Below are 22,148 nucleotides of genomic sequence, written 5' to 3'. Positions count from 1 at the left end.
ACCACTCCACCAGGACCAATCAGCCTGGATTAAGATAGCTGTCCAGATCAGTGCAGTGTCCAGGGTGAAACACAATGTACAACGGTGCAGGAAGAAGTTTAGTGACCTTCTACACTCAGTAAGGCCACCATCTTTTCTTTGCTGCTTCTCACTGTCAGGACCCCGTGGGAGGCTAGTTAGCAAGGTTGGATTTCATGGAATACAGTGAGAACTAGCCATTTGGATTCAGAACTGGCTTGAACATAGAAGACAGAGGGTGGTAGTGGATGGTTGTTTTTCAGACTGGAGGCCTGTGACCAATGAAGTACCACAAGGGTCAGTTCTGTGTCCACTACTTTTTGTCATTTACATAAATGATTTGGATATGAGCATAAAAGTTAGTAAGTTTGCAGCAAAATTGGAGGTGTAGTGGACAGCGAAGAAGGTTACCTCATTACAAGGGGATCTTAATCAAATGGGCCAATGGGCTGAGGAGTAGCAGATGAAGTTTGGAGGTGCTGCATTTTGGGAAAGCAGATCTTAACAGGACGTATACACTTAATGGTAAGGTCCTTGGGAGTGTTGCTGAACAAAGAGACCTTAGAGTGCAGGTTCATACCTCCTTGAATGTAGAGTTACAGGTAGATAGGATAGTGAAGAAGGCGTTTGATATGCTTTCTTTTATTGGTCAGAGCCTTGAATACAGGAGTTGGGAGGTCATGTTGCGGCTGTACAGGATATTGGTTCGGCTGCTTTTAGAATATTATGTGCAATTCTGGTCTCCTTTCAATTGGAGGGATGTTGTGAAACTTGAAAAGGTTCAGAAATGATTTACAAGGATGTTGCCAGGGTTGGAGGATTTGAGTCAAAGGGAAAGGTTGAACCCTGTTTTCCCTAGAGCGTCGAAGGCTGAGGTGTAACCCTCTTCGAGGTTCATAAAATCATGAGGGGCATGGATGGGATAAATTGACAAAGTCTTTTCCCTGAGGTGGGGAGTCCAGAGCTAGAGGGCATAGATTTAGCATGAGAGGGGAAAGATATAAAAGGGATCTAAGGGACAACTTTTCCACACAGAGAGTGGTGCATGTATGGAATGAGCTGCCAGAGGAAGTGGTGGAGGCTGGTACAATTACAACATTTAAAAGGCATCTGGATGGATATATGAATAGGAGGGGTTTAGAGGAATATGGATCACGTGCTGGCAAATGAGACTAGATTATATTGGGATGTCTGGTTGGCATGGATGATTGGACTGAAGGATCTGTTTCCATGGTGTACATCTCTCTGACTCTATGACCACCAGTAACAATAACTCTACTACTGCACAAGCCTTTTACCATGGTTTATTGACTTCAGCTCTCACTATTGCATGGATCCAGTCCACTCCAACTCTAATCCATCTCATGTTCTGAGCCACCAAATATTTGCGGCCACTATGCTTCTCACTCAGTCACTGGGGACACCTTGCCACCTCTCCCTGCTCCTGCATCACTGTTAACTACTGTCCCATCGGGACGCAGCCCCTCCCTTTGTCTCACTGCAGGAAAATCTGGCCCACTGCTGGACTGATGAGTCCATAGCAACCTGTCTGAGGTTTTTGCATGATTTGAATTTGACTTGCAGGACTGACTGTGACTAATTCTACAGATTGGAATTGGACAATGGTGGTGGCTAGCAGTACATTGCCCACACCACCCTGTGGAGCAGAAAATTTTACCCTGTTTATCCCAAACTGCAAATGATCTTTGTGGGTGTTCTGTTTTTACATCCTAACATTTTACTTATTTTTGTAATTTAGATTTTGATAAACTTCTTTCCCAACCCCTAAACAATATTTATGGACACTGTTTCACAACCTCACTTCTTTTTCATTTGGAGACAGTGATAGTACTTTACATTTGAGGTAACCTAACATGCAAATCTTTTATTCTGCATCATATTTATTAATGCATTTCTGGTTGTGAAATACTACATATACATTTTTTGTATTCAACTTCAATATCTCATATAACTATTACTCGACCTCTCTGAGTCTCTTAGATCGGCATCCTTTCTCTTCGTACTTTGGTAAGTAACTTGGTGTTATTTGCAAACTTAGACATTCTGAATACAATACTTTTGAAGTTATTCACAAATGTTCAAGACTAATCTTTTGGGGATATTATGGGTCACAGCTGCCCTATTATCCAACCAATTGATAATCCAATTTCCAACTTCATTTTGGATCCCATGAGCTTTCAGTTGAGTCATAGGTCTTCTGTGCAGAGCTTTTTATTTTGTATATTAGCTGGCATAACTGTGTACTGCTGGAGGCAACTGTAACAAAAACAGATGTCTTCTTAGATTTGACCCTGATGATTGTTGGGAACATTGAAAGACTCAAAATAACTCCTTCCAGGTATTAAAGAGGCAAATTAGACATTTTCCACAGTCTGAAGCAAACTCTGATATTCAACATCAACTAATGTTAGTTCACAGCTTATTAGGGTGTCTGCACACAATGGACAGAGTAACAAGCAATCTCATTCTGTGGAGGACAATTTTCCAGACAGGGGATACATAGAACATAGTGAATAGATACAGTGAATGAAGATTTCACACTGACATTCTTTGAGTTCTTCTGAATTGATACAATTGCTGAGGTGTGGCTGTACTAGCTCTTATTAATCTTTTTCAATTATTTTTCTAAAAATGTTTTATTTGAACATTTGGAATCAATACAAGTATTATCTATGAAGATACTTTGGTGTAGTGAACATAATTGTTTTCCTGAATTTGTTTTCCATAATTTACACTTTGCATTGTATTGTTTTGACATATTTTAAACATAAACAGAAGAGAACTTTCCATTACTGGGATCATGTATGTATCAGCAAAAATTGTTTTTCCAATTCAATAAATGTATTCACAATCTAGGGTCTAGGTGAGAAATTTCAATTTAGATAAATATATCAAGGATGGTGTAAAGAAAGCATGTTACTAGCCATAAAGGATCAGATGCAAAAAGTTAATGAAGAATTGAACTTCAAAAAGCTGCAGGCAATTTGGATGATGAACATATTGGCATTATGTAGAGTTAAATTTAGTATTTTTTAAAAAATTGACAATTAATGAGCTATTAAACTAAGCCATGGTGCTTAGGAACTGAGGTACACTTTAATTTTATCTACAGACATCAACAAAATTGCAACCTTATAATAGCAAGTTTGGAGAAGATTTCTAGCTCAGGTTGAGGTTTTGGATGTAAGTTTGCTCACTGAGCTGAGCTGAAAGGTTCATTTCCAGATGTTTTGTTACCCTACTGGGTAACATCTTCAGTGGGCCTCAGGTGAAGTGATGCTGAACATTCCTGCTTTCTATTTATACGTTTGGGTTTCTTTGGGTTGGTGATGTTATTTTCTGTGGTGAAGTCACTTGCTGTTCCTTTTCTCAGGGGGTGGTAGATGGGGTCTAACTCGATGTGTTTGTTGATAGAATTCTGGTTGGAATGCCATGCTTCTAGGAATCCTAGTGCATGTCTTTGTTTGGCTTGTCCTAAGATGGATGTGTCGTCCCAGTCGAAGTGGTGTCCTTCCTCATCTGTATGTGAGGATACTAGTGAGAGAGGGTCATGTCTTTTTTTAAAATAAATAAGCCACCAGAATACATGAATACCAACTAGCCACAAAAAGTGAATTCACCACAGGAATTTTCCAATCATCTGGGACTTTCCCTGACTCCAGTGAATTTTGAAAGATCACAACCAACGCCTCCTTTATTTCGTCAGCCCCCTCCCTCAGGACTCTAGGGTGTAGCCGATTGGGGCCAGGAGATTTATCAGTGTTTAGACCTTTTAGCTTTTTTAGCACTTTCTCCTTTGTAATGGCTACCATACTCAACTCTGCTCTTAACTCTGCTTAAGTGTTGGGATATTACTCATGTCTTCCACTGTGAAGACTGACGCAAAGTACTTATTAATTTCTTCAGCTATTTCCTTATCTCCCAGCACTAGCCTTCCTGCGTCAATTTGGAGTGGCCCAATGTCTACTTTTGCCTCTCATTTGTTTCTTATGCATTGAAAGAAACTTTTACTATCCTTTCTAATATTATTGGCTAGCCTACCTTCATATTTGGACCTCTGCTTCCTTATTTCTCTCTTTGTTACCCTCTCTTTGTTTTTGTAGTCTTCCCAATCTTCTGATTTCCCAGTGCTCTTGGCCACTTAATAGGCTCTCTCTTTCTTTTTCATTAATACATTTCCTGACTTCCTTTTTCAGCCAAGGCTGTCTAATTCCTACCACATCATAATCATTCACGATGATTTGTGCCATTAATTCATCTACTTTGTTACGAATACTACGAGCATTCAGGTAAAGTGCCTTAATGCTAATTTTCTTATCCTCATGATTTCCAACATCTCTAGTAATATGTCCTAAGTTATCCTTCCTTTTTGCTTCATTCCTAGTCTGCCTTCAACTTAAACATGCACACATGTTAACCTGCTGCTTATCTTTCTGCTTGACTCCATACTCCCTGTCGCTTTCCCTTTCTCCCCCCCCCACTCCCATCCACTGACTCACAAGTTTTATGTCCTAGTATTTATCCTTTTCGCTAGAACACCGGTTCCAGATTGGTTCCGGTGGAGACTATCCCATCAATACAGATACCATCCCCCCCCCCCCCCCCCCCCCACCCCGGTTCCAAAACTGATGCCAACGGCCCATGAAATGGAATCCCTCTTTCCCACACCAATCTGATCACCACATATTTACTTCCCTAATTTTCTTCCCTATGCCAATTAGCAAATGGATCGAGCAGTAATCCAGAGATTATGATCCTCAAGGACCTGTTCTTCAAGTAAAAACCATGAAAAAATGTCAAAAGAAATAAATCAGTACTTGCACGAAATTGGAAAGTTAAAGGTAATCTACAACTATGCTTTTAAAGCTTGCAACATTAGTACTGATAGGGATTCCACTGTTGAGGTCTTAAAATGCATAAACATGGATAAATCACCAAGAACTGATCAGGGGTACCCCACAACTTTGTGGGAAGCTAGGGAAATGATTGCTGGGCCCCTAGATGAGATACTTGTATCATCGATAACCACAGGTGAAGTTCTGGAAGACTGGAGATTGGCTAACATGGTGCCACTATTTAAGAAAGGTGGAACGGAAAAGCCAGGGAACTATAGACCGGTGAGCCTGATATTAATGGTGCGCAAGTTATTGGAGGGGATCCTGGGGGGCAGCATTTACATGTATTTTGAAAGGTAAGGAATGATTAGGGATAGTAAACATGGCTTTGTGGCTTTTATGTCTCACTGACTTGATTGAGTTTTTTGAAGAAGAGAGTTGATGAAGGCAGAGCAGTAGGCGCGATCTATATGGACTTTAGTAAGGTGTTCGATAAGGTTCCTCATGGTTGACTGGTTGCAAGGTTAGGTCACATGGAATCCAGGGAGAGCGAGCCATTTGGATACAGAACTGGCTCAAAGGTAAAAGGCAGAGAGTGGTAGTGGAGGGTTGCTGTTCAGACTGTAGGCCTGTGACCAGTGATGAGCCACAAGGATCGGGTGCTGAGTCCACTGCTTTTTATCATTTGTATAAATGATGTGCATGTGAACATAGGGAGTGTGGTTAGTGAGTTTGTAGAAGACACCAAAATTGGTGGTGGTGTTCACAGCGAAGAAGGGTACCTCAGAGTACAACGGGATCTTGATCAGATGGACTGAGGAGTGGCAGATGGAATTAAATTTAAATAAATGTGAAGTGCTGCATTTTGGAAAGACAAATCAGGGTAGGACTCATACACTTAATGGTAAGGTCCAGGGGAGTGTTGCTGAACAAAGAAACATTGTTCATAGTTCCTTGAAAGTGGAGTCACAGGTAGATAGGATAGTGAAGAAGGCGTTTGGTATGCTTGACCTTTTTTGGTCCAGGCATTGATTTTAAGAGTTCGGAGGTCATGTTGCGGTTGTACAAAATATTTGTTAGTCCACTTTTAAAATGCTGTGTTCAAAGCTGATCTTCCTGCCACAGGAAGGATGTTGTGAAGGGGTTTTACATAAATGATTTGGATGCGAGCATAAAAGGTACAGTTAGTAAGTTTGCAGATGACACCAAAATTGGAGGTGTGGTTGACAGCGAAGAGGGTTACCTCAGATTACAACAGGATCTGGACCAGATAGCCAATGGACTGAGAAGTGGCAGATGGAGTTTAATTCAGATAAATGCGAAGTGCTGCATTTTGGGAAAGCAAATCTTAGCAGGACTTATACACTTAATGGTAAGGTCCTAGGGAGTGTTGCTGAACAAAGAGACCTTGGAGTGCAGGTCCATAGCTCTTTGAAAGTGGAGTGGCAGGTAGATAAGATAGTGAAGGCGGTGTTTGGTATGCTTTCCTTTATTGGTCAGAGTACTGAGTACAGGAGTTGGGAGGTCATGCTGTGGCTGTACAGGACATTGGTTAGGCCACTGTTGGAATATTGCATGCAATTCTGGTCTCCTTCCTATCAGAAAGATGTTGTGAAACTTGAAAGGGTTCAGAAAAGATTTACAAGGATGTTGCCAGGGTTGGAGGATGTGAGCTACAGGGAAAGGCTGAACAGGCTGGGGCTGTTTTCCCTAGAGCGTCGAAGGCTGAGGGGTGACCTTATAGAGGTTTACAAAATAATGAGGGGCATGGATAGGATAAATAGACAAGGTCTTTTCCCTAGGGTCGGGGAGTCCAGAACTAGAGGGCATAGGTTTAGGGTGAGAGGGGAAAGATATAAAAGAGACCTAAGGGGCAATGTTTTCACGCAGAGGGTGGTACGTGTATGGAATGAACTGCCAGAGGATGTGGTGGAGGCTGGTACAATTGCAACATTTAAGCGGTATTTGGATGGGTATATGAATAGCAAGGGTTTGGAGGGATATGGGCCAGGTGCTGGCAGGCGGGACTAGGTTGGTTTGGGATATCTGGTTGGCATGGATGGGTTGGACCGAAGGGTCTGTTTCCATGCTGTACATCTCTATGACTCTATTTATAAGGATGTTGCCTGGCTTAGAGGGTTTGGGCTATTGGGAAAGGCAGAATAGGCTGGAGCATTGGAGGCTGAAGGATGACCTTATTGACATTCAAAAAGTTCTGAGGAACATGGGAAGGATGACTAGCCACAGTCTTTTCCCCAGGGTATGGGAGTCCATAACTGGAGGCAATAGGTTTAAGGTGAGAAGGGAAATATTTGAAAGGGACTGAAAGGCAACGTTTTCATGCACTGAGCTGCAAGGGTTTGGAGGGATATGAGCCAAATGCTGGAAAAATGGGACTAGATCAATTTAGGATATCTGATCGGCATGGACAAGTTGTACTGAAGGGTCTGTTTTCGTGCTGTAAAGCTCTATGACTCTGATTTCAAATAAAAGTTTTATTTATTCAGATTGGTTTACTTTTACATTGTTTGTTATGCCAAATGGGAGCTGCCAGGCGAAGTGATGGACAGGCAGGAGGCTGGAAGAACACAGCAAGCCAGGCACCATCAGGAGGTGCAGAAGTTGACATTTTGGGTATAACCCTTCTTCAGGTGGAAATGGGTGTAGGTGGAGCTGCAGATAAAGCAGGTGGCGGGGGCAGGGTGGTGAAGTGGGGATAGGTGAGGAGAGGCAGAGGGTACAACCTCGTTGGACAATGGAAGGAATGGGTCCAGTTGGTGGCAGGGAGGGGGAGGGGCTGGGAAAGGGATGGGAATTAATTCAAAATTGGAGAAATCAGGTGTTGAGTCCTCTGGGCTGTTGGCTGCCCAGGTAGACGATGAGGTGTTGTTCCTCCAATTTGCGGTTTGGTTTGTTGTGGCAATGGAGGAGGCCAAGGGTGGTCATGTCGGAAAGGAAGTGGAAAGGAGAATTCAAATAGGCGGTGACTGGGAGGTCCGGTCGACCCCTGTGGGCTTTGTTGTGATGCTCAGCGAACCATTCCCTAAGTTTACGTTTGGTCTCCCTCATGTAAAGAAGACCATATTGGGAACAATTGGTGCAGTAAAGTCGGTTGGAATAGTGGCAAGTGAACCTCTGTCTCACCTGGAAGGACTGTTTGGGGCCCAGAATGGAGGTGAGGGGGTGTGGTGTACCAGCAGGTTGTGCATCTTTTCCAGTTGCAGTGGAAGGTACCTGGGGTTCAGGGGCATTGGTGGCGAGAGTGGCGCAAACCAAGGACTGTCAAAAGCAACGGTCCTTGTGGAAGGCAGAGAGCACTGGGAAGAGGAAGATATTCTTGGTAGTGGAGTCTAATTGGAGTTGGCGGAAGTGTTTAAGGATGATGTATTGCATGTGGAGACTGGTGGGGTGGTAGGTGATGGCAGGTGCAATTGCAGCATTTAAATGGCATTTTGATGGGTACGTGAGTAGGAAGGATTTGGAGGGATATGAGCCAAATGCTGGAAAAATGGGACTAGATCAATTTAGGATATCTGATCGGCATGGACAAGTTGTACCGAAGGGTCTGTTTTCGTGCTGTAGAGCTCTATGACTCTGATTTCAAATAAAAGTTTTATTTATTCAGATTGGTTTACTTTTACTTTGTTTGTTATGCCAAATGGGAGCCAACATCTACATCCATCTTCTGTTTCATTGGCATATCTACCATTTGGTGCCATAACCAAGGCAGGTATGAGGGACTTGAATAAACCCAGTTGGGTCCATATTTTATGGATGTTTCAACTACAACTGAATATATTAATTATGTACTCTTTTACAAAAAAAGACCAAAAATGTTGAAAAAACTTTAAATAAAAAGCCTTGTGAAGGAAAATTATAATAGTTTCACAAAGTTGGCCCATGCATTTAGGGAATGATTTGGAAGTTTCCAGGCATCATTCTTGTTTGAAAGTATGTCATATTTTAAAACAATCATCTTATTGTTTTATGTTTGTTGCAACTGGAAAGAGTGAAATCTTTTAATTTCCCTCCATATTCAGTCTCACACAAACACACATTCTGCAAATAATCTCGATGCAGCTATGAGAATCTGGAAGATTGTGAACGCCCCCTAAACCTACACATTGCAGATAAAGAACTACCACATTGGTTAATGGGCAGGAGTCATGACTCTGCAAATTTTTCCATAAGAATTGTTTCTAGAATTTAAAATGTTTGGTCTAATCCTAAAAGTGGATATGTAGTTAAGATTTTAACCAAACACTTGCTTAGGAAGTGCATTCAATTCCATGCCAGCAAACAGAATGGCATGACAACCTAACCTGCTTTACATCTAAAGTAACAATACTTTGTGTATTAAGTTACAATCCATCCATTAGTCAAAGAAAAAGCAGACTTTTCCATGTAATCAGTTCAGTAGAAATGCCAGTTCATTAAATCCTTTTGTGCTATTTCCCCTTATCCTACAGAATGTCATCTCCTGGATACAAGCCTGACTGTAATCTTTAACAGAGTGGTTAAAGTATGTATGTCCTACATCTTCATTGACAAAGATGCTGAAATGAAATGATTAACATGACAAAGATGTTCTTATAAACACTACTCCATGACAACGACTGTTAACTGTTTTGACAATGACAAAGCAATTCTGGATCCAGCACCAAAATAGTACAAGTTGACAATTTTTCACTGTTCTCAGAATGTAATACTTGGGTAGTCTTACTTTGTATAATGTATTAATGGTATAATTCTGGTGTGTGGTACTGGGTATTTACTAATGTTCAGAACATGAATTTCAGGAAAAATGCACAGCAAATGCTAAATTTGTTTTTCGTTATTGCATATTCAAATAAACATGGAATATTTCCGTGCAGTATTCAAATGATTGCAGTAGTTTTAGCTAAGCTTTTTGATGTCAGCATCAAAATAACATTTGCATATAAATGCTTCATTCATCTCTTTTTTTAAGAGATTATGGTCAACCTGAGATCAATACTTTGAGCTTCTTACAGGTCTCCATAAAACATTCAACATTACTTTACAGAAATTATTTGAAATGGAATGAATTATTTATCCATTTGTACTGACTTTTTTTTGTTTTACATGCTAGAAATAATTTCTGTACTGCCTTCCTTACTCTGCTTCTTGTAGTATTGTTTGTTACACTTGCTCTCCCCTCATCCCACCTCCATGTAGCTGTTGTCTTACAATCTGACCTTTTTTTTTCAGATTTTTGCCAGCACATAAACTTGAACGTGATCTGCTGATGACTGATATTCAAGACATTGAAGATGGTGAAGCCTTAGATAGTCTGATAACTTTACAAAACTGTAAAGCAGATGATGGATTGATGAGAAACAGTTTTGCGTGTCTGAACCCTGTTCCTACCGCAAAACAGGACACTAGAAATCAAGAAGGACTATCAAACATATCAGACTCACTGGAAGATCTAAATTCCGTCAGAAGAACTGAAGGTGCAAGTGCTTATCATGGAGAAGATATGGGACATGTGGCCATTAACCCCTGCAGCATGTTGGGTGGGAGTGGGAACTTGGAAGAAAATTTCAGTGTCGCCTCCCAGCATATGCCTCTGCATATTGTCTGGCCCCATAGGTGGTAAGTAATAGACATTTGAGATAATCTAGCAAGTTAGTTCTCCTCTGCTTTTCACCAGCCTATTCTAAATGTTATCATTGACAATGTCCAATCTTGTAAGATCTTCTAATCAGAGCAGAATCTACTGGTTAGATAACTGTCACCATTTTTGTGCTTGACGTTCAGCTTTCAGTGCTGTTGAGGACACCTAAATTGGGATTAAGGGGGTTTGCAGTGGGGATAGAAACACAGCTGATAATTTTCTAATGGTGGACATGAATATTTTGTTCCAGTTATCTCTTAGCCTGTTTAATCTGAATATAGCCTGATTAGAATTCACTTCATTCTAGGTTATGAGTAATTTTTAAGAGAAGCTTGTTGTGGGTGTTGTTGGGGAGAGATCAGTAGGTCAGGTATTCATTGAGCAACTATTTGCAGGTGAAGTAATAAGTATGCACACTGACAAAGTAAATTGTTTTAATACAGATTTGACTTGTAGTATGTTAAAACTCCAGAAGCTTTCAAAGCTGATCTGCAGCAGCTGGTATCTAAAAGGATTTTCATCTTTGACTCCAGGGCTTTTAGAACCAAAATGTGACATTTCTGGTGATATAGCATAAAGCTTTAGCAGGAAAGAATTGCCCTAAAACTAGTTTACCAATCATGTTATCATGTAATTTATTTATTGTAAAAGTTAGTGTTTTTGTATTTTCCATTTTCAATGATACCAAGCTGTGAAATGTTCAAATTGTACTCACAATCTTGATCCATGATAAATATATTAGCTCATACTTTGTATTTATGGTTCAGAATTTTAATCACTACAACTAGAGTGAAGGCAAGCAGTTCCAGAAATAAAATTAATATGTCCTTAAATAACAGTGGAGATGCAGAGGTTACTGAGAGAAAAGCATATGTTTCAGGCAGTCTTTGAATTCAAAGGAGTGCATTAATTTTTAGTAGCACTTCAGGATATGCGGTATAAATGTAGAAAAGTGAACTTAATTTGGTATGAGTTATTTATATTGTGGTTTTATCAAATGATCTAATCAGAGATAGATATTTTATGTGGAGATTAACATATAGAATAAAATTGCCCATCACCAATCAACATTGCTATCATTTTCTCTGCATTTTTACATAAAAACCAACGAAGTCAATATACTTTTGAGAATTTTAGAAAAGAAACAAGCAAGAAGCACAAAAAATGACAAAAATATCAACCTAAGCTGTTTGTTGCCTTTCCCTAAGTGAGCTATGTCAGCTTTCTTGGCCCACATCTGATAGATATTTGTTGTATAGACAGCAAAAAAAAATCAAACTCTAATACTATTGTGTGCACATAACCATCTGTCACCAGTAGCCTGGAGATGAGAGGAAGATTACGAGGAATAAACATTGAGCTGCAGAGCATTGGTAAAGCCTTCAGGCAAAAACTCTTGTGGGGACATCAAAGACATTCTAATTCCAAGGCAGTCAAGGATTACAGTTTGTAACCTATGCTGACAACAGATAAATGGCAGGCAATATTGTGCTTGAGCTGTTGGGTCTTGCATGGAGTATTGATGATGATGTTATCTTGCGGGATGGACTCTGTTGGGATAATTTCATGATAAAACACTTCAAATGCCACCCGGTTCTGTGCACTTGCTGGTTGGTTACTTTAATGTCAGGTTTGTTAATTAAGGGATACAAGAGACCAGAAACGGGAGGAGGAGAGAATTTGTAGATTTAATCAGAAAGTTGCTGTTGAAGAGAGGGATATGTATGTGTGTGTGTGTAATTAAAAAAAGACAAGAAAATAAATCAAAAAGCAAATATGTTTGCAATATTCAAAAATTGACTTGAGAAAATTGCCTTTTTTTTATATATACATCTGTATTTTCTTAATTTCTCTTTTATCCTTCACCTGCACCTTCACCCACATTACTGCCCTCTCCTCTTTCCGCTCGTGGCTTGAGAGACATTTATTCAAAAAGTGAGGAAAGGCAGTGCTGCTTATGTTACCATTTCCATGGCAACAGATTTATTTATTAGGACCTGAGATGACATGTGTTAATGTACCACATACCTGCTGATCGGCAAACTCTTCTATTTCAGCTTGAGTTGACAATTAAGTCCTGGACAGATACAGCCAGGGGTTAATGTTACTCATTAGGAGAACTAGGTCATTACTGGGAGATCAAGGCACTTAAGACAGCATGGGGGAAAAATACTAAATTCAGCATCTTGGTGAATGCAGCTCATACATTAATTAACCTCGCTTTCCTTGGTGAAAAATTCTGTTATCATACATGTGCACTACCGTACACCAATTAATTGCAAAAGCTAGTTTACCATCATCCCTTCAGTTGTCTTTTCTTCCTGCACGGGAGTTCCATTATTTCCTGCAAAATTCTAATGTCTATATGATGAGTAAAAAGGGTATTAAAATTAAGAAGGGAATCATCATGGAAATCAGCTTTACCACAAGGGAATGGACAAATAAGAGCTTCTCAAATTAAAATAAATAAGCTCTGTTAATACCACACCTTAGGAGCCTAATATGGACCCCTCAGAAATGGTATAGTTGGAGGTGCCGCTTTTGATTATTATTAAAATGTAACATAGACATTTGACCTTCAGCAAAAAGCTTTTGTAGTCTAAATCCACGGTCCTTGTAAATGGTGATGTTCCTGCTGCACACAAAAGAATTAGTTTCATATTTATAAAGCAGATTATACAATGAGTTTGGACGAACCTTCCAGACTATATGATTACATTTACTCCTGCACAAGTGTGTTTGCACAAACATGTACATCCAGGTTGTTCTGCCAAAACACACGTTTCGTTGACGCGAATTCAGTGTAATGTGATTGGCAAACTTTTAAAGCGTGCGTTGACTGTAACATGATTACATCGCCAACCCTTTAAACGCTATTTTTAAAGCGCAATTACTCTCTGATGCAGGGTTGCGCAAGAAGACAACCATCGTGTTAATAGAAGAACTATCCGTATATAAAATGTAAATGATTATCTAATGCTCTGTGCACACAAAAAGCAAGTTGTGTGTTTAACTTTCATTTAGAAAGCTCTACTGTTGGAGATTTCTTTTGAAATCAAAGTTCACTGTCCCAATATGTTATAGATTTAGGATGTTTGGAAAGTTTGCTACAATCAACAATGGATGCATGTGGCAAACCAAACAGATGGCACCCTGAGAGTTAACCTGAACTTTGTGTGTCTTGGACAAGTGCTAAAATAAAGAGAGTTAATATGTTCTGATTGCAGGATTGATGAATGTTGTAATAGAGAACTACACAATAAAACTGTGAATCCATCCTACACTAATTAGCACTTGAATAAAAAAATCACCAAGGTTAAAAATTCTATTGAAACCCAGTATTTGTAATTAAAAGGGGTGCTGTTTTATTGGAGTCGTCTTTTCTTAAAAGTAATCTGCAAGAATGTTATGTTGCTAAATTATTGTTTTGCCTTTTTTATTCTATGTTTGTCATAAACTCTGTCATTTGATAGGATTTCTCTGCACTTTATCCTCACGATTTTGTGTAAATTGAAAATAGTAAACTTTTTGTACCAGTGTTGATTCAACAAGAGTAATGGTTGCTGGAGCTAGAAAATATTGATGTTAAATATGCATAACTGGTATCAGCCAGCATGAATCATTCTGGTCACTAAAAGCATAGCCAGCCTTGTTAAGTAGCCCAGGACTATTGAAAGGCTATTTTGTATTCATAGTCTGATATAACATTTTTGAATTGCCTTCAATGTTAACTTTATTACAGCATTTAATTTAACTCTGAATGTGCAGTAGAGAAGTGTGGCAGAGAGAATTCTGACTTTTTTTTTAAAAAGGGGTTTGGGGTTAAAGTATTGAACTTGGAAGATGAAATTTGACTATGTCATTAAGAGGACTGCTGAGTCACTATTGGCCCATTTTGCATCAACAATTGTATCTCCTTGATTTCTTTACATTTTTGATATTTGAAAAAAAAATATCGAATTAGGATTAATCTTAACATTTCAGTTCTTTTCTGTGATTTACTTTATGGGAGGGTGATCAGACAGAGGGGAGAATTTTTAAAAAAAAGATAATCCTGATGACTTTATAAGGGGCACCAAGCTGGAGGAGTTACTGAGCTTGGCAGTGTGAGGGAGCTAAATTAACATCAGCAAAAATGCAGTCATTAGTGCAGGGTGCTTCAGCAATCTTGTCATTTTAACTATGTGTACTAAGTTCTCTCCCTCACAGTGGCAACTCATACCTTCTTTTAAACAATCATTCCAGTATTGTTGTGAATGCATAATACTAGTGTATTTATATTACAAACAAAATAATATATGTATATCAAATCTGTACTAATATATGTAAAGCATTAGATGTCATTCTTGTTAACTGAGCCGTCTGGTGAGTGTCCTTTCAAAAGGTTAAAAATAGAAATCATCCTGCTAGCGCTCCAAAGTAAGAGACTTGAACCTGAATGGCTGAGGTATTTTTAACACTCTGTTCAGAATTATGATTTGTCATGAATTATGACAAAGTGAGTGGCTCTGATTTAACTTGTAAATTCCATTTATGATTCGCAACTCTGTTTTATTTCAAGGGAACATGACAAGGACCCTGAGTTGTTCTTCAATACACTACTGAAGCTAAAGGAAAATGGGCTAACTTTTAAAGTATCTGTCCTTGGCGAGACCTTTATGGATGTACCAGGTATTGCTTCTGTAATGAGTAAAAGATCTTAGTTAGTAGCACCCCCACCAACATTTCCCCCCCCACCCCAAAAATTCCCCTGGCCAACAAATTCTAGCACCTTTGGTGTTATAAAAGCCTCTGTCGATTTCACAACCCTTTTTGTTGTTGTTGAGCATTTTTTTTTCCACTTCTAAATGCCTGGAGTGAGCATCATTCATGGATCATTACTTTCCAAAGAAATTTAAGCATGGAATGCCATTTAATTTTTCCGAATGCAGTCCGTCATTAGGAAACTTAGCTGTCACAGTGATGCCATTTTTGGTGTGATGTTTTTGTTGCCTCATTTCTTTTAATTTTATCTCCATTAGCTTAATTCTTTTTTAATATTTTCATTTAACGAACTTTACAGTCCATTTTGTTTCACTGTCTGCTAAGCGAGTTTTATGAAGCAGACAGTTGGCTTTTCGTAGGGGGAGGATGTCGAGGCGGGCCTTGCTTCTGTCAGCTTTTGCACCTCAGCATTTGGTTCTGCTTCCTTGCCTTGATTATACAAGCAAACAACTCTGAGAAGTTCTATAAAATAAGCAGAAGCTAATTAACCTGAACTTCAGACGAGGCAAAGCTGACATATGAGTTAATTTTGCACCATATTGAATTGTTGAATTTTTTTCTCTCATTAAAGACATCTTTGCTGAAGCCAGAAGGGAATTGGCTTCCTCTGTTGTACACTGGGGCTACCAAAGCAGTAAAGACGACTACCTCAAAGTTCTGTGTATGGCAGACATTGTCATCTCAACAGCAAAACACGAATTCTTTGGAGTGGCAATGTGAGTGTTTCTTTATTAGTTAATGCTAATTACTGTCAACTGAAATGCAGATCTCCCCAAACATTTGAGACAGAAATGATTTCCTTAGAAATCAATTTACCAGCTTCACTGTTTCTTTGAAATTAAAGCGACTGTCACGCTATTTTGTTTTGTAAATATACAAAAAGGAGTCACAAAGCATGAAAAAAAATCTGAAAAAATAATTTTTCATCCATCATTCTATGTATGGTCTTTTTGTAGCATTTATGATTTGTGGTGTATCTCATGTACATTTTTAACATGTCGTTGGTAATGTAACATAAAATATGGGTTACAATAGCTCACTGTGAGGATCATTTTAATCTGATCTGCTTAGTATAACAACATTAGCATTTTCATTTAATTAAAGCATCCTGAATACAGCCATGTTTTAATCATACAGCTTTTATTTACTCTCCTTTTGTGTCATTAATAATTAACATTTTCTTTAACTTAACAGAAGTGAAAAATAATTATAAGATCATATTCCGAGAATTTCAATGGTTTTGAGAAAGGTACTATCAATAAGTAGCATTTTACTTTCCAACCTAAGTTAGGTCTTGTAGAACTATGTTATCAGCGTTTCACTTAAAAAGAAATAACGTTCCACATATCAGAATGATGACTGCTGGACAATGTGACTGTCTGCCATTGTCTGCAGTGAAATAATTCAGTGAACAAAAATGATCAGCTAATTAAATATAGGATCAGAATCCCAATAACTATTTGCCAATAAATTACAGGAATTCAAGGGATCTTTATATTAAGATTCATAGACTTAGCACTCTGGAAAATAAAGGTCACATTGTTGCTTTCTTGACACACAATCAATATTAACTCATTCAGCAGAAAAATATCTGCATGTCTAGCGATACATACTATTAATGTAGCATCTGACCAGGTAAAGGAATTGGTAAGAGCCAAACAGTTTTTTTGGACGCCAATTTAATTAACTATGGCAATACAGATTAAGATGTGATAAAGTTGTTTAGTTTAAACAGCAGGTAAGGAGTTGTCCCTCATGCTCCCCTCAGTCTCCTCTCTATGAATGCATACTGTTATTGACATGATTGCCATCAGCAGTTTCACACATGCACTCAGACATAAAACCATTAAAACATTGAAATAGTAGTGAATATTGCCCTGCAGCTCATTACAACCATATTACCTGTGAGAGGAATTGGCTCGGTTTTTGTTGGCTTGTTTCATACTGTATTTTATTTATCTGTGTGACACCTAATAATTCATCTGCAAATATTTCGATTGAGCATTCGGTCTTAGCTATAACCACAGGTCACATCAGAGTGCAATGCTGAATATTAATCATCGAGCTATGTGGCAAAATAAAATACATAAAATAAAATCTAATTAGACAGTTTGAAATAAAAAATGAAAATATTGAAAAATTATTATAATGTGCATATTTTATAACATCAACATGTGGCTCAGGTGTAGTAATTTAGTAACTGAACTATTCCTCATTTAATATCCCTAAACTCACTTTGTTGTTTATTTCCCCAGAAACCACTTCTCTCAGTTATATATCCTATCCAATTGTTATTCTTTTTAATCTTTCAGATAATTCTTTTCTTTTTAAATTGTCTTTCATACACATGATATATATGATTGTTGTAAAAACAAATTATGGAAGCATGCTTGTTGATGCAAGAGGAATTGGCTAATTAAACTTTAACCAGTGCCAACAAAATAATTAATAAGTAGAAAGTATCTTCAAAAGCTTTTCACAGGATGAGTTGCATTCTGATTTTATTCCCTGACCCGTTCATTGTCAACTCTCCTTAAATGTTGTGAGGATAATCTCCTGTTATCATCCCAGAAAATTTGCAAGACACTAATCCTGGGTCTGTACTTTTCTCCACTGAGGACTTAAATTTGAACTTCGTAAGGAATAGTGGTGATGATCGTTCCAAATGAGTTGCAACCTTATTAAATACATAATGGTCATGAATCTGTGTGGGACTAGTAAATATTTAGCAGTTTCAGTTGTAACAGATTCATTGTATTGATACAGTAGATTTTTTTCCTTGAGCTGTATTGCTGTGATAATAAAGTCTGCTCTGAAGTTTACTATAATGCAAAGCCAAGCAATGAGACGGATTTTGGAATCATAAAGCCATAAATTTTGCATATCTGTGGAAGTATATTTGTTGCTCCAACCATGAGATCTGCATATGAAGCCCCTCTTTCAGCTGTGCCTTTGGCCAAATGCTGACAGTCTATATAATTGTATCCAATCATCCATTGTCCAATGGTCTTGTCCAAATGCCATTGCCTCTAGAATTTAAGACTAAATCCTTCCGAAATAGCATTTTGCATATTGAGAACCTCAGTTTCTCAGTGTCATAAGCACATAGTTTATCAAAACAGCTGGTAATTCTGCTCCAAAATACAAAGCCATTTTATTTTGGGGTTTAACATGTAATTAAGCTTTTAGCTCATGTGGAAGATCAAATGCCTTTGCCAAAGTGATTTTTTTTCTTAAAAAGAGTACTCTGAAATTTCATATTTTGAAAGCTTAAAATTAAATAACCCAAGATTCTGCATTAACTTTCAAGTTTCATTGATGTGCATTTCGATGCGCCTTAACATTTTATACTTTCTTTCAGAGGAAGATTTTCTCCTGAACTTTAGTGGGAGTTGAGTAGAACTCAAACACTCATCCAACATTATCTAAGTTAATGAGATTTGACTGCACTGTCAAAGTAGAGAGTCATGTTTGAAACATGCATTAACTAAATAGAGTCATGTTTGAAACATCATTACAATTAAATTTGATATACAACCTGATATTAAAAAGTAATATCAAATGCAAGATGTGCTTGACAGGAATAAGACCAGTTTTAAGCAACATTAAAAGTTGCATTAAAATGACATATTGGCCTCCATTGTTCATTAGATTCAATTTTCTTTTGAAATTTAAACCTCTTTGTTGCTGGGACTGGTTACAACCTAATGTACAGGCATTGTTGTTCTGATATTTGTTACTTACATTTAGTTAAAAAAAAAGACAACCAAAATTCATGGATCAAATGGCAAACTTTAAAGCTGTTCTCTCACAGCAGAAAATCTGCATATTTGCTTGTAATACAGCTACCTTAATTTTGAAAGTCCCTCTATTTTCTGGATCTAACATGAATCTTACAAACAGAAAAGACACTATCATGGATCTTCATAATATTTTTGCAACTCATTTCTCAGAGTTTATTTTGGTAATAGAAAGACATCTGAGGTAATGAGGTTACATTGAAAATGGGTTGGCTGCATGTTAGTGCAAGTCTTCAACAATTTATGTGGTATTACGATCGCAACTGATGTTATGACAAGAAAAGTTACACCCTGTAATGAAATTGAAATTGGAAAAGTTTATCAATTTTTCTTCCAATTTCCACCCCACTCTCACCTTAATGTGGCCCATCTCTGATTGTTCCCTTCCCTTCCTTGTCATCTCTGTTTCCATTTCTGCGGATAGGCTAGCCACAATATCTACTACAAACCAACTCACTCCAGTTACCTTGACTATACAACATCACACTCTCCTTCCTGCAAAGACTCTATTCCAGTCTCCCAGTTCTTTCATCTCAGTTGCATCAGTTCTGATGGTGCCAACTTCAAAAATGGGGCATCCAAAATACCCATTTGAGCCAAGGATTCCACTTAGTTTAGAGGGCCCTTAGCTGAGTCTGACCCAGCTCCCACATTTTGGCCCTCAGCCCCCCTCTCTCCCTTTCCACAACATCAGTAGGGTCTGTCTTGTCCTTGCCTACCATTCTTATCAGCATCCACATCCAGTGGATCATTAGCCACCATTTCCATCACCTCCAGTGGGATGCTACCACAAGATCCATATTACCCTTCCTTCTTTTGTAGCCTTCCGCAAGGACTGTTCCTTCCAGTATGCCTGGTCCTCTCCTCCTCCACGCCCAACATCACCTTCCCCTGAATCCCCAGAAGATATAACACCTGCATATTTAGTTCCTCCTTCCTCAGTATTCCAGGTGAAGCAACACTTTACCTCATAGAGTCATACAACATGGAAACAGACCCGTCTGTTCAACCATCAATGCCAAATAGATATCGTAAATTAATCTAGTCCCATTTGCCAGCGTTTGGCCCATATCCCTGCAAAACCTTCCTGATGCCTTTTCTGTGTTGTCATTGTACCAGCTCCACTACATCCTCTGGCAGTTAATTCCATACATGCACCCACTCTGTGTGAAAAAGTTGCCCCTTGGGTCCCTTTTAAATCTTTCCCCTCTCACCTTAAACCTATGCCTTCTAGTTTTGGACTCCGCTCCCTGGGGAAAAGATCTTGACTATTCACCCCATCCATGCTCCTAATGATTTTATAAACTTCTACTAATCTAGTTTATTGTAGTCGCTACTCACAATGTGGTCTCCTCTGTTTTGGGGAAATGCAGTTCACAGAACACATACATTCTGTCCACAAAAAAAGATCCTGAGTTGCCTGCCACTTCAATACACCACCTTATTCCCTGGCCAAAATCTCTGTCTCAGGCTTGCTGCAGTGCTCCAACAAAGCTCAATGTAAGCTGGAAGAACAGCACCTCATTTTCTATTCAAAGTCGGGTCTCAATGTCAAGTTCTACAATTTTAGGGCGTGAGCACACTTCCCCGTGCTTTCCCCACCCCCAACACACTAGGCCTTGTTATCACATGGTCTGCTATTACATACAACCCATTGTTGGCAACCAACAGTCCCTATTTGCAGCTATTCGTTATCCTAGGCTGACTGCTATCCACTTCTTTGTCTGCCTAACTGTTTTTTCACTTCTGGGATCTATCTCCACCATATTTACTCCTTACCCTCCCTCCCTTTTCTGCAAAAAAAAAATTTCTTCCAGCTACCATCAATTCTAAAGAAGGGTCACTGGACCTGAAATGTTAAATCTGCTTTATTTCCACAGATGCTGCTAGACATCCTGAGTTTTTCCAGTAATTTCTGTTTTCGTTTCTGATCCCATACTGAAATGTAGCTTGACAGATCATATTTTGTTTTATTTTGGTTTTAATTAAGCAATCTCTTCTGCAGATTTTTCTTTCACAATAAAGTGAGGTGTCAGTGGGGGAGCACTTTGGGGTCAGCGACCATAATTCTATTAGATTTAAAATAGTGATGGAAAAGGATAGACCAGATCTAAAAGTTGAAGTTCTAAATTGGAGAAAGGCTAATTTTGATGGTACTAGGCAAGAACTTTTGAAAGCTGATTGGAGGCAGATGCTCGCAGGTAAAGGGACGGCTGGAAAATGGGAAGCCTTCAGAAATGAGATAACAAGAATCCAGAGAAAGTATATTCCTGTCAGGGTGAAAGGCACCGCTGGTGGATATAGGGAATGCTGGATGACTAAAGAAATTGAGGGTTTGGTTAAGAAAAAGAAGGAAGCATATGTCAGGTACAGTTAGGATAGATTGAATGAATCCTTAGAAGAGTATAAACGAAGTAGGAGTATACTTAAGAGGGAAATCAGGAGGGCAAAAAGGGGACGTGAGATAGCTTTCGCAAACAGAATTAAGGAGAATCCAAAGGGTTTTTACAAATATATTATGGACAAAAGGGTAACTAGGGAGAGAATAGGGCCCCTCAAATATCACTAAGGCAGCCTTTGTGCGGAGCCACAGAAAATGGGGGAGATACTAAATGAATATTTTGCATCAGTATTTACTGTGGAAAAGGATATGGAAGATATAGACTGGAGGGAAATAGATGGTGACATCTTGTAAAATGTCCAGATTACAGAGGAGGAAGTGCTGGATGTCTTGAAGCAGTTAAAGGTGGATAAATCCCCAGGACCTGATCAGGTGTACCCGAGAACTCTGTGGGAAGCTAGAGAAGTGATTGCTGGGCCTCTTGCTGAGATATTCGTATTATCAATAGTCACAGGTGAGGTGCCGGAAGACTGGAGGTTGGCAAACGTGATGCCACTGTTTAAGAAGGGCGGTAACGACAAGCCAGGGAACTATAGACCAGTGAGCCTGACCTCGGTGGTGGGCACGTTGTTGGAGGGAATCCTGAGGGACAGGATGTACGTGTTTTTGGAAAGGCAAGGACTGATTAGGGATAGTCAACATGGCTTTGTGCGTGGGAAATCATGTCTCAA

General features: G+C 38.9%; 1 protein-coding gene across 13 annotated transcripts in view; it reads left to right on the top strand.

The window, feature by feature from the left end:
* The window catches only part of gtdc1 (glycosyltransferase-like domain containing 1), a 369,150-nt gene that overhangs the window by 256,205 nt on the left and 90,797 nt on the right, over window positions 1-22,148 (top strand). For all 13 annotated transcript variants that reach the window (XR_011961711.1, XM_072579734.1, XM_072579739.1 and 10 more), the window contains 3 exons: window positions 10,104-10,490; window positions 15,074-15,183; window positions 15,848-15,992. Coding sequence is in view for 12 of the 13 variants with exons in the window: in XM_072579734.1 (XP_072435835.1) it covers window positions 10,104-10,490; window positions 15,074-15,183; window positions 15,848-15,992 (642 nt within the window). In the remaining variant the exon portion in view is untranslated. The remainder of the gene's footprint in view (window positions 1-10,103; window positions 10,491-15,073; window positions 15,184-15,847; window positions 15,993-22,148) is intronic.

The sequence above is a fragment of the Chiloscyllium punctatum genome, chromosome 10, assembly GCF_047496795.1.
Source record: "Chiloscyllium punctatum isolate Juve2018m chromosome 10, sChiPun1.3, whole genome shotgun sequence".
NCBI lineage: Eukaryota > Metazoa > Chordata > Chondrichthyes > Orectolobiformes > Hemiscylliidae > Chiloscyllium > Chiloscyllium punctatum.
The sequence above is the reverse complement of the archived record's forward strand: the minus strand, read 5'-3'. Positions and strand labels throughout refer to the sequence as shown.